The sequence below is a fragment of the Haliotis rubra genome, unplaced genomic scaffold, assembly GCF_003918875.1.
Source record: "Haliotis rubra isolate DU_JTF1 unplaced genomic scaffold, ASM391887v1 Scf380, whole genome shotgun sequence".
Lineage (NCBI taxonomy): Eukaryota > Metazoa > Mollusca > Gastropoda > Lepetellida > Haliotidae > Haliotis > Haliotis rubra.
The window spans coordinates 265415-278243 of NW_025767058.1; the positions used below are offsets into that span (position 1 = coordinate 265415).

At 40.4% G+C, this 12829-nt stretch overlaps 1 protein-coding gene across 1 annotated transcript in view; it reads right to left on the reverse strand.

Moving 5' to 3' along the window:
• Positions 1-12829, reverse strand: part of LOC124286345 (kinetochore-associated protein 1-like) — an 82516-nt gene that overhangs the window by 38049 nt on the left and 31638 nt on the right. Inside the window, exons 25-34 of the mRNA XM_046722706.1 lie at positions 12111-12269; positions 11028-11126; positions 10592-10695; positions 10057-10159; positions 9382-9519; positions 8636-8752; positions 3628-3694; positions 2388-2470; positions 1110-1220; positions 869-897 (exon numbers count right to left, since the gene is read on the reverse strand). Coding sequence (XP_046578662.1) covers positions 869-897; positions 1110-1220; positions 2388-2470; positions 3628-3694; positions 8636-8752; positions 9382-9519; positions 10057-10159; positions 10592-10695; positions 11028-11126; positions 12111-12269 — 1010 coding nt within the window. The remainder of the gene's footprint in view (positions 1-868; positions 898-1109; positions 1221-2387; positions 2471-3627; positions 3695-8635; positions 8753-9381; positions 9520-10056; positions 10160-10591; positions 10696-11027; positions 11127-12110; positions 12270-12829) is intronic.

Here is a 12829-nt window from a genome sequence, read left to right on the forward strand (position 1 = left end):
TTATCCGTACATACGCAGATACGGCCCTTATCTGGAGCCCTGCATGAGATTCTGTTACATCATGAACACTTGCATGATATTTACCACTGTGATATATGCATAATTACTTTGTACTAATGTGTTGTTAGATGTGTAGTACCTGTAAGTGATAAAAAAAAGGTCTGTCTGATGAGTGGAAAACAAAGTAGACACTTTTGGCTCAAAGCATTGCATTAAACCTCAAAGAGATTTCACTGAACACGATAATGTCTGACTGGATTTAGTTTCATACCACAGTGAGCGATATTCCAGGACCCACATTTCAACACAGATAACCATTCTGCTAGGTTCCTCAACAGGGTTACAGGACAACGGGATATACAGTGGAAACCTGTTAGTAAAATTTCAAGGGACTCGCCAAAATTGTTTACTTATCAGGTATTTTACTTATCCAAACTTATCAAAACCTGCAAATGACAACCTTATGCATGTATATGTATACAGCAGAATAACAGACAACATTTGTAAGTACAGTTGTCAGCGTTTTGTCAACTGCATGATGCCAGCAAGCTGTAAGTAGAATGTTTGTTTGACTGGAGACTGACACGTGCCCCTCATGTCAGATTATGTGGTGATTGCTAATTTAGTTATCCAGTCTCTTTTGTTAAGTAATTTACTTCCAGGGACCGTGAGAGATGTTTAGTTAAGCGGTATTGTTTACTTATCCGAGTTTAGTTAACCAGACTCTAATAGTGATAATTAATGAAGACATTTGCCCGGGACCAAAGAATAGTGTTTACTTATCCGGTCTGTTTAGTTAAGCGGTCTTTACTTAGGCGGTTTCCACTGTACATAGTACAAGAAATACTGAATAAGTTGGCTGACTTACCTGTAAACTTTTGCATAGTTGATATCACCCTGAAAAGAATTGGTAAAATTATCTTTGTAATGTAAAAATAGGCACAGGAAACTGTAATTCTCATCACTTATACTTGATGCACTTTTCATATGCAAATGATGATGATCAGATTTCACAACATTGAATTAAACTACACAGCTAGCTAGGTTGGTGGTGGGTATGTGACATCCAACAGCATCACACGTGCTAACAGTTTAAAGTTAAGCCTCACCTTTGTTGTTGCTTGAGATGTGAAGAAGTCTGTGAGGTAGGAGACGAGGACAGCCTCCCTGGACGTCCGACACCGGTACTGGGACAGCAGCAAGTGTTTGTTGTACTCACACTGTAACACAGTAACGACTTGATAGCACAACAACACAATACAGAATTATCACTGTTCCAGCCGTACAGACTACTACCAATAACAACATAACATAACAGTCCATTTTATCATGCACATTGCTCCATGCACAATGCACGATCGAAGCACCCAAACAATCTGATTATTATTACCCCGGATAACCCAAGCTGCCAGTTAGGCGCTAGAGGGTTATAGTCACATGACTTTATCCCACCAGGTACCCATTTTCTGCTGGGTGAACAGAGGCAAGTTTAAACAAACTCACTTGCCTAAGATGAGACCACATTATCACATGTGCTTTGTTGATAGGGGGCATGACTGAAGTTCTAGAAACTTTCAGGAGTCAAGCTGCCAAACACTGTCACCCATACAAGGACTCTCCGCACCCATCGTTGCTGAATTTCATCTGATTTGTGACCTGAGTTCTATGCTCAGGACCACCTGCCACCACTACTGGTGCAAAACGAAAACCAATATCGGAAAGATCTGTGAGTTCAGTGAGTTTTAGTATCCTCTGTATGTACATTTAACTAGTGGTTAACTTATACCACATATATGACTGAGGGACGCTTCCTGTCCAGTACTTGACATGAGCATCAATCTATCATTGGGATAGGATGACACAAATCAATTAGCCTGACCATAATGCAAAAAGTCAATGTTGTGATGTCTTTACTGATAAATATTCAGTATTAATAGTCAACTGACATTTGCAGTTAAAAATGGGAATTAGAATAGAATGTCTTTCACAACTCTTGCTGGGAATGAGAATCACACTCAAGAGCAATGAGGACTTATAATTACACCACTGCCAAAGGATTAAACTCATGTGATCAGTTTTTGTTATGTTTGAGTGAATGTTTTTGTTACTGTCTATATCTGTTCCTGACCTGCAGAACCCGACAAAGGTTAGAATGAACCTTTAGTAACCCATGCTTGTCGTGAGAGGCGACTAACTGCGAAAAACTGGATCGGGTGGTCAGGCTCGCTGACTTGGTTGACACATGTCATCGGTTCCCAATTGCGCAGATCGATGCTCATGCTGTTGATCACTGGATTGTCTGGTCCAGACTCGATTATTTCAGACAGCCGCCATAAAGCTGGAATATTGCTGAGTGTGGCGTAAAACTAAACTCACTAAGTCCTCACCTGCAGAGCCAAAAGAGCTGTCATTTCACTGTAGTCCTTCCTCATTTCCTCGTAGATCTCACAGTTAACATGGTCCTGTATATCTGTGGAGACATGTAGCACAATGATCACATGATGAAGTTCACACAAACAGACACACCTGTCCCCTGCACAACTGATGCTGTTCAAGTATCATGGCATGATATAACTAGGTGAGCTTTTCAGAGCTTCACAATCAGCTAAGAAAAGTAATCACACAAGTTAATTCAGAAAATGTTAACATCTTCAAAGATTTTCTCCTTTCACATGAGTCCTACTTCACAATATTTAAACGCTTGATAGAGCCTTCGAGGAAATCTGCTTTTCAATCAACTCGTTTATATACAACCTCTAGAAACAACTTTATTTTTGAGGGTAAAGGTAATGATGACAAGAGCTGTTAAACACACAATGGAGTTCATACAAGCTTCACGCAGCTCACTACAGCACCAGCTACATACTGTGACTAGTCACCCTAGTTTCAATACATCAGATGTACACCCATTAACACCTACATTGTAGTTTAGTGATAAGTAACAGAATTTTGCTTCTATTACTACTGGTCTAATTAAGTCCAATCAATTGCAGGTCTGAGACATTTTGACTTCATGCAATGATTATGCTATCAATGATCTTCAAAACATTCATCAATGATCTTCAAAACAGACATTCATGAATGATCTTCAAACAGACATTCATGAATGATCTCCAAACAGACATTCATCAATGATCTTCAAACAGACATTCATCAATGATCTCCAAGACATTCATCAATGATCTCCAAAACATTCATCAATGATCTCCAAGACATTCATCAATGATCTCCAAGACATTCATCAATGATCTCCAAGACATTCATCAATGATCTCCAAGACATTCATCAATGATCTCCAAGACATTCATCAATGATCTTCAAGACATTCATCAATGATCTCCAAGACATTCATCAATGATCTTCAAGACATTCATCAATGATCTTCAAAACATTCATCAATGATCTTCAAGACATTCATCAATGATCTTCAAGACATTCATCAATGATCTCCAAGACATTCATCAATGATCTCCAAGACATTCATCAATGATCTTCAAGACATTCATCAATGATCTTCAAGACATTCATCAATGATCTTCAAGACATTCACCAATGATCTTCAAGACATTCACCAATGATCTTCAAGACATTCATCAATGATCTTCAGGACATTCAAATTTCCCCTACCTTGAAGTAGTATACGAGCAGTTCCAACAGCAGCTTCAGTGAACAATCTCTTGGATTGCAGGATATCCTGAAACGGACATGCATCAGCATGAAAATCAGTGAGTCAGAAAACACCAAACAAATGTAACTCAGGTTGCAGATGTTAATGACTTTGGATAAACATATGAGAATGGATTGTGAAGTGAAAGAAGGAGCCCTCTCAGGAAGTCAACTAATTGGCTAATTCTGATTCAACGAAGGGGGACAACTCTATACAGTAGATTGTGATATACTCAGCCACTGATCCACCTTGACCCTGGTTGTAACAGATTGAATCTGTGGCACTCAGTGATACACCATACAGAACTCCAGATCTGAGAGAGTGAGTGAGTTTTGAGTTTTATGCCGCTTTTAGCAATATTCCAGCAATATCACGGCGAGGGAGACCAGGAATGGGCTTCACACATTGTACCCATGTGGGGAATCGAACCCAGGCCTTCGGCGTGATGAGCCAACACTTTAACCACTAGGCTACCCCACTGCCCAACTCCAGATATGAAGTTCATCTGTGTAAAACAGGTATGCAATATCAATACTTATATACTGACTACTGACATATTGTTACATGGGTCACAGATAACTTTCTGGTAACACAAGCAAGTGTAACAGCTAAGAGGAAACATCTAAAATGACAAATCATGCCGAAATCCATACAATATTTGTATGTGTAAATATTACCTAAATCAGAATATTTATCATACAGATATACTTATCATGACACAGACTATGAAAATTTACTCTTCATTCTCAGAAACACAGAACCCAAAACGTGCTTGTCTGTCATAACCGTTAAGTACAGATTTTAGTACCTTTGGGGCTTAGTCCCATCTGGGATTCAACCGTCTTCAGGGTGAGGCACCTAATTGCCAGCACATGAAGTAAGCAATCTAACCTCCTCAGCCACTGCAGCTTCCACAAAAGTCTGACAACTGTTATCTCGACTCCATTTGTTAAGGTCAGATACGTTTAATAAATAACAGCCTCCATTGTTAAGCTATGAATCAACATGTTTAAATAACAAAATATCAATTTTATCATTGTTTAGGTATGAATTTTCCCTTATCCATAACTGAATCATGCTATATTCATCTGGAAGGTGAGAAACAGATGGTGGGTCAGCCACCCATTTGTCAATATAGCTTAAGTTATACTTACTGGGAGCTGAATCACGGACCCATCTGTTAAGGTAATTTTGAGAAATTGGGACCACCATGTTGAATAAATACACCTTAGTTATTTACTGAATCGAGACCCATTTAATAAGGTAGTATCTATACCATAACTAAATAGCTGCAACCCATCTGTTAAGCTAAGAAGGTTACCATAACTGAATCAAGACCCATCTGTTAAGGTAAGGAACGTTACCATAACTGAATCGCGACCATCTGTTAAGGTAAGAACGTTACCATAACTAAATCGCGACCAGCTGTTAAGGTAAGTAGGTTACCATAACCGACCATCTGTTAAGGTAAGAACGTTACCATAACTGAGTCTATATCACTTATGTACGACTTATTGTTACAGGTAAGAGACTTTTCTACCTAATAGCATCTACAATCGTGATACGGGTGAGTTTCTCATCTTCTGATCTGTTAAGGTAAGCTACTACTAGTGGTCCGAACTGGTGTATCCCAGGTACATCTTCTGTAGTGATATCCCTCAGATAATGATTCGCAAATACTGTGTCCAATCTCCAAAAGCAGCCCTCCATTATCGATGATAATGAGCAATTCCCATGTAATGGCGAGTGTTGAGGCTAACACTCTAATCTCATGTGGGTTCCATGCCGTCGGCGGGTCTAAGCCTGCTGCTCTGTGAGCTCGTTGAATAACAGCTCTGATCCAAAATGAGATTGTGGTTCGTGACACTTCAATAGTCAAGGCGGGTGATAGCGGGATGAAAAGACACTTGGACTTTCTCTTCCTAGTAGTAGTTTTCTATAGGTATATTTTCAGTGCTCTGGCCGGACACAATGACAGGTCTTGTGTATCGTCTGGTCCCAATATCGTAGATAATGCTGGAACATGAAATTGTCTATATGGCAGGCCTGGTAGTTGATTTTTTGCCTAAAATCCCATCTAAGTCCTAAGTGGACTGCAGCATGTTGTCCATTGTCGAACCTAGTTCGTCCGAAATCTAGGGCATGTATTTCCATATTTCTTGCCACTGAAGCCAGTGCGAGGAGAAATAACGTCTTTTGTGTTAGTTGCTCAAAAGTTGTCTGTCTCAGTGGTTCATACGCATCACTGGTCAAGTGTTGCAGTACTACGTTGAGATCCCAGGCTGGTGCTCTGAATCTCCGTTGTTGATCTTCCAACTTGAACGATCTCAATAAGGCGATGAGTTTTGGTACTTTGGTTAGTTTGACTTCCGAATCCATGGTAATCACTGAGCTGATCCCTTGAGGTGTCTAGTAACCCTCAGATGACATAAGTAAACTGCTAACTTGCGGCTGTGAGGCCTTAACAGCTGAGAATCCTTTCTGAGTAGCAAACTGGTCAAAACTTTTCCATTTATTGTCGTAGAGGTTCCTAGTTGAAGGTTTTACAGCCATTGTGACTGCCTTAGCTGCTCTCGTGGAATAACATCTTTTCTTCAAGCAGTCCGCAATACAGTCCACACGTGAAGTTGAAATCCCATCAGATTGTTGTGGCGCTGTAGTGTGTGTGGATGGATCAGTAGATTTCGAGAGGCGCATTGTTGGTCCTATGAGCTGTATTAAGTCTGGAAACCAAATTCTTGCTGGCCAGTAGAACGTGACCAAAAGCAGACGTAGTACCCTGGCCTGTGCTATTTTGTGTAGTACTTGTGGTAACAGGACCGGCGTCGGAAATGCATATGCGTTTAGTCCTTCCCATGGGATTGACAGTGCGTCGAGAACCCAGGCTCGATGTCCAACATAGTAGGTACGATGTTAGATGTGGAGGTATGGCAATACTCTGCAGACTGAAGAGATGAGGCTTGAGAAAGTATTGTAACGGTCTCAACTGTAACCTTCCTCTGCATGTGAGAGCTTGTGCTGGCGTCAGGAGGCCTAGTAGACACTGCCACTTCCTTATTGGTAGAGGGTAGTTGAGAGCGTCTGGAAGACACGCTTGTATGTTCGCCCATTGATTCTCCGGAATAGTGATGTGATTCAGTGTAGTCTGGAATCTGATTCCTAGAAACTGTATGTCTGCGATGGTTCTATGGGAACAACTGGGAGTGGAATGCACCAATCGCTCCGAAACTGATCTTCATTGTCGTGATGCCCTGGAGTATCCATAGGAACGCCCTTTGCCTGAACTTCCCCTGGAGTTATCAGATGACCGATGAAATGACGACCACTTGCCACCTCTATTTGTAGGATATTTCTTTTCCTTGGCCTTCTAGATACCCGAAAATCTTGATTGGAGGAACTGGTTATGGTCGTAGTGTCCTCTACTCGATAACTGCGTGACTTGGAGTTGCTAAGCAAAGATAAGTCATCGTCAATCTCCGGTGCCTTGAGGAACTGTTCCATATTGTGTAGAGGGAATTTCCGTGCGATGAAGGATGGCGTATGTTGCCCTTGGTTCTTGGTAGTTTTCGCAAATGCTGCCTTGAGATTTTCCGGTACCTGAGATATCGGCTTCATCGGTGGGATGGTGATAGAATCAAAGTCATCATCTTGAATACAATAAGTATCCACAGGGTTGGAGTGTCGGGTAGGTGAGGATGTAGGCAAACCACCAGCAATCCATGATACAACCTCCGCATCATTGTAGATATAGGAGCCTGATTCATCATCATCCATAAATAGAACAACTTCTGCTGTAGGGTTCGCGAACCCTGTAGATGGTCGTGGTTCTGGTAGTTGACGCTAAGAGTTAAGTCGATGTTCCATAGCTTGGATAATAAGTAATATTATCAACAAAATCGTCTGGCCTGTGTAGTTGCTTGATGATGAGGTATAATCTCAAGAGGTTTGTGAACCTGGCTGGATGACATCGGTGATGAGGTAGCGTTCATGAACTCTAGCGGGTTGTCTACAATCTGGTCTGCGTAGACGTAGGCCACCTGTTGGTCTGAGGGTTTGCAAACCCTGACTACATCATAGATAAACTGCAAGGAGTAGATTGCCTCGACATCGACGTAGTAGATGTGTGACTGGAATGCATTGTGGGGTTAGCAACCCCCATCGTCGTAACTGGAGACAATAGTTGAGGTCTTATGAAGATCTACGGCTCCAAGGTTGGAGGCTGCGACAAAGACAAGTTGAGAACTTCGTCAGCAGACACTAGGTCGTTGGCAAACGTCCTAACTTGGGCAGTCGGTACGGCAGGTCTGGTAGATCTCGACGATGATCTAGACTTTGATGGCCTCGACTTCCTCGTCTGCGATGACGTAGACTTTTGGTGACTCCGATACATTAATAGATGTATTGGCAGATGACATATTGTATTATTAGATAATAAAGGCAGCAACTCACAATTTGATGACTGAGAACCAACCCTCACAGTGTAAGTCTTGTTATCACGCCGTACCCTGCCTAAGTTTTTTTTGCGTAAACAACACAATAAATATTTATCAAACTCAATTGTAGACAAATGTGTGCAATATATACAACATAAACGTAAGTTTTAGATAATATTTTACATGAATAATTCAACAATTAGTTGACATAATGCCTAAACTATACATTCACGGCATGACTTAGATCAAAAGCCTAAAGATAACAAAGGATATAAGCCACAAAGGGACCCAAGGTATCCGCCCAACCGTCTGCCAAGAGCATGCCTCTGTATTGGTCACGTGGGACGCAGTGGGGGGAAAAGTGGAAGGGAGGTAACCCAACTGAGTGAGTGATTTTATGTTAGCTTTAGGGAGCAAAGGGATTCAAGTTTCCACATACCGTTTGAGGGAAAAGGGAGATAAGCACATAGCATGAGTCAGGATAAGGAAAAATAATGCCTTTTCGAAAGTGGTCAAATCAGGATAAAGTGTCTACCTGTGTGTCATTTATGACTGTGTCGAGCTTGACCTGTGTCAGAATGATGATTTGCCTCCCACAGTGAAGAGAGAGTTCAGGGGTCAAGGACTTCAGGAGGTCAAAATACTCTTCAAGCTGAAAGAGGGCATCCATTGCAGGAAATTGGTATAACACTGATTCCTATTTCAGAGGAAAACATGTGACATATTTTTATTCAGGAGAAAAATCAATAAATGCTCCTATGGCATAGGGTGAGTAAGTGAGTATGGTATTACATGGTATTACAACAGAAATATTCCAGCAATATCACAGCAGGGGACACCAGAAACGGGCTTCACACATTGTACCCATGTGGGGAATCAAACCCAGATCTTCGGCGTGATGGGCGAATGCTTTAACCACTAGGCTACCCCACCGCCCCGAAAATGCCTTGCGATGATATGCATTATACAAAGCCAGTAATTGTACAAACCTGTAGAGGTTACTGATTCTTTGAAGAAAGTCCTCCTTGGGCTACATATAAGCATTAAAATGATTTTCGAGACTCTTTCAAGGTTGTGTCTAAAAGTAAAGGTTTTTCAAAAGGGAATTTAAGTTCAAGTTGAAGCCTGTATGAACCTGGATTTTTGTTGTTGAAACATTCAAATTAGCAAAGACACACTTAGACATCTTTAGGAAAGGAAATCAGTGAAAATCCAGTAAGGAATCTATGTTTTCCAAGAAAAGGTTATTTCAGCATCATTGTCTACTTGCTGGTCACTGACCCTGTTGTGAGACACCAGCCACTGAAGCCGGAAGAAGTACAGCTCTGTTTCCAGCTTCATGCCATATGTGGTGATAAGCTGGACTGCATCCGTTATACACGTCGTCATGTCACGCGCCAGGATGTGGTACATCGTTTGCTACAACAATACGCACAGAATATTATTCGTAGGAGTATTTTCTAACAGGCATTTGTATTGGGCACTTAACAGCAGTCAGTATATCAATCTTTAGCAATAGTGGCAATATTCAATTATTATTAAGTATTAGTATTTGTGAATGAAGAACCTGTGAAGATCCAGGTTAGAAGTGGTCTTCAGAAACACATGCTTTTGTAAGAGATGGGATCGGTATGGGATCAGGTGGTCAGGCTCGCTGACTTGGTGGCCACATGTAATCATATCCCAATTGCCTAGATCAATGCTCATGGCCAGCGTTAAACAACAAACAAAACAAAACGTGAATGAAGAATAAAAGAATGAACAAACCAACACTCTTTACTTTGTGAAAGCATGCTTATCCAAGGATTGCTGGGGCAACCCATACTCATAACGATCTCAACCATGTGAATATTGCTTTATATCTTTATTTTGGTAACCACTGAAAAAAACACACACCAAAAATGAGCTTAAATACTCCGAAAACTGTTGTAGTAAAATATCTGACGAATTTCCTACCTGTATTTTACTTCTAGTTGGCTGACAGATGTTTTTCATGCCATATTTCTTCATTAATTTCTTCACTTCCAACAAGTGACATTCCTCTTTAACCCTCTTCACACTAAACAGAAACATCAAGTTAGGGATAAAATACATCTCCCACATGTTAAATACTTGTTTCAAAGAAGGAAATAACCATTCATAATGAGCACACTGCTATAGAGAATGCACAATATAATACATGCGTACAGATATCATTATTAAAATGATTGTGTTACCAGGTCCCAGTGTTAAACTAAAGACTCCTGTGAGTGGGATGTCAAGAAGGTATTCCTGAAATCATCATAACTCTCATAGTGACAGACCCTGATAAATCACTGGAGAAACCACCACATCCAGTGTTCTCACACATGTGCATCATTCAACACACATTAGTATGTCAATACTACACTACGTAAAATGGGCCATTATAATTGATGAATCCTATTATAAATGAGTATAAACCATGTGGTGTGTTCAAGAAAACAGTTTTCAGAGTGTCCTCAACACTTACATGGGATGATCTAACTGTAGGCCTCTCTGTATCAGCTGTTCCACATTGTTGCTCAACGGCGGCGATGCACGCTTCATCACCTCCAGGATTGCCTCCCCTTTCTCCTACAGCAACATTTTAAACATCAAGGTCCTGAGCTGAGGAGTGTCCAAACTACACTGAAGGTTATGATGAAGAGTTAAGCCAGCTGCTGGTGCTCCTTTATCATGTTTTGAGAGTTTAAACCAAAAATCATGAGTTTTTTAACCTTAAAAGGATATCATTTTGCTGCCCTTTCCATCAATTTGTACATAGACTTCAAATGAATAAAAGGATGAGTGCTAACCCATCTTACCTGGCCAGATAGATTTACTAAACCTGCTCTGAAATTATCACTTCATCCTGCAAGACATTAGATAAATACAAGAGACTGAAAGTGAAACGTGTGTAGCCTCACCCTTAGACCTTTGATGAAATCGATGACAGCAATGGCCTTGGTCTCCCACGCAGACTCCCCTGTGTAGGAGGTGATGTTGCTTGTCCGCTCCAGCAAATCCTAGTGGGACAACAGAAAGAGCATTATCATTAACATTATCCAACATGCCCATAACTGACATTGACTGTTAGTACAAATCTGGTCAATCTGTATGAATATTCTGTTTGATGTAATGTCACATCACTACTGATCCTCTGATTCTTCATGTTACAGTAGTGATCCTGCTTTTGATGCATGTAATTCATAGAACATCCCACTAGTGGCACAGAAAACTCATATGTGCTATGTCTTAAGTGAGTGAGGTTAGGCCAAATGTAAAAAATGTTGTGGTTTCCCGATTACACCTCTTTCAAATTCAGGGTAGGTAGGATTTTGGTGTTGTTTTTTTTACATTTTTCTAGAAGTAAAATACAAACTAATAACACATTTATCAATGTGTAATTGTTTGTTTAATCAAGCTTGCAGCCATCATGTCGACTTTTTCTATCAGAATGACCAGTGTCTGTCGGTGCCGAAAAAAACCAATGGTATCTGAAAGCTTATTTTATTCATACTGCTTAAAAACATAGGGTCGGCACCAGAATTCAAGGGTTGGTCGGGTAATCAGAACCACAACATTTTTTTTAGGCCTTATACACCAACCCGAGTGAGTGAGGGAAGTGTATTTCTGTAATGAAAGTTGCAGCCTGAGGTAAAGCAGCTTGTACATACAACATTTGTGTGATTCTAATGCTTAAAATACAGTAATCATAATTATGGAAAAATATTATTTGCAACCATGAACAAAAGTGAAGATAATGCTCTTCCTCATCATATATTTGAACATTTAGTTGTTCTCAATTTTACATGAACCTCTTCACCCTTTCTTTTGTAATTCAGCATTTTTTCTTAATGGTGATGCTTAATGTATATGACAGTTTGAAACTATCAGGTTACAGTATTATGACAAGTTTTCCAATTTTCAACATATAGAGGTTTAATGGTAATAACACTTACATTTAACACAAAGTGAACAAAGATCCAAACAATGAATAGTTTAGATACCTTTATATACTTGGAGAACACCTGATCCTCATTGAGCCTGTGTTCCCTCATGTAGGGTCGGATCTGCCTCTCCAGGGTCGGCACAATCAGCTCCAGGGCTACCACCTTGTCCAGCATNACACGGAACGCAACACTCCTCTGTCGATACCTTGATATCTCCTGCAGGAATTGGTACATGTGGCATATAGTGAATGTGTCCCCAGCCTGAGCTGGTCGTAACTGGTCATGTCATGGGTGGTCAGGCTCCGTCACAGGTACAATGGCACGGGACGGACAGATGGATGGACAGACAGACAGCAATAATCACTATTTTTCTCTGAACTTCTCTTAGTCCAGATATCCGAACAAAAAAGAGGTTGTTGCTATCATCCTGTTTGTATTAATCAAATACTAATGCAGGGTTTGATTTATGGAAATGAAACCTAATGCAACCTTAGGTAATTTTGTTGTTGTTCCAGACGAAAACAGATTGTGGCTGCTGATCAATGGAAAATTCTATATAATGCTTCAGCTTTGGTATTAGTGATCAAGAACATCATAATTCTGGGTCTGGTAAGATCATTCTATCTTACTTCATAAAATTTCATTAAATAATCCGTAACATTCATTTTAGATGCTTGACTGGCATTTTAGAAGTTGCTATTTGATGAACATAGAGATTTTTCTGGGTTACATCTTCTGTTTATTCTTGAGTACAACGTTTCAGGGCTTGTTCTGGC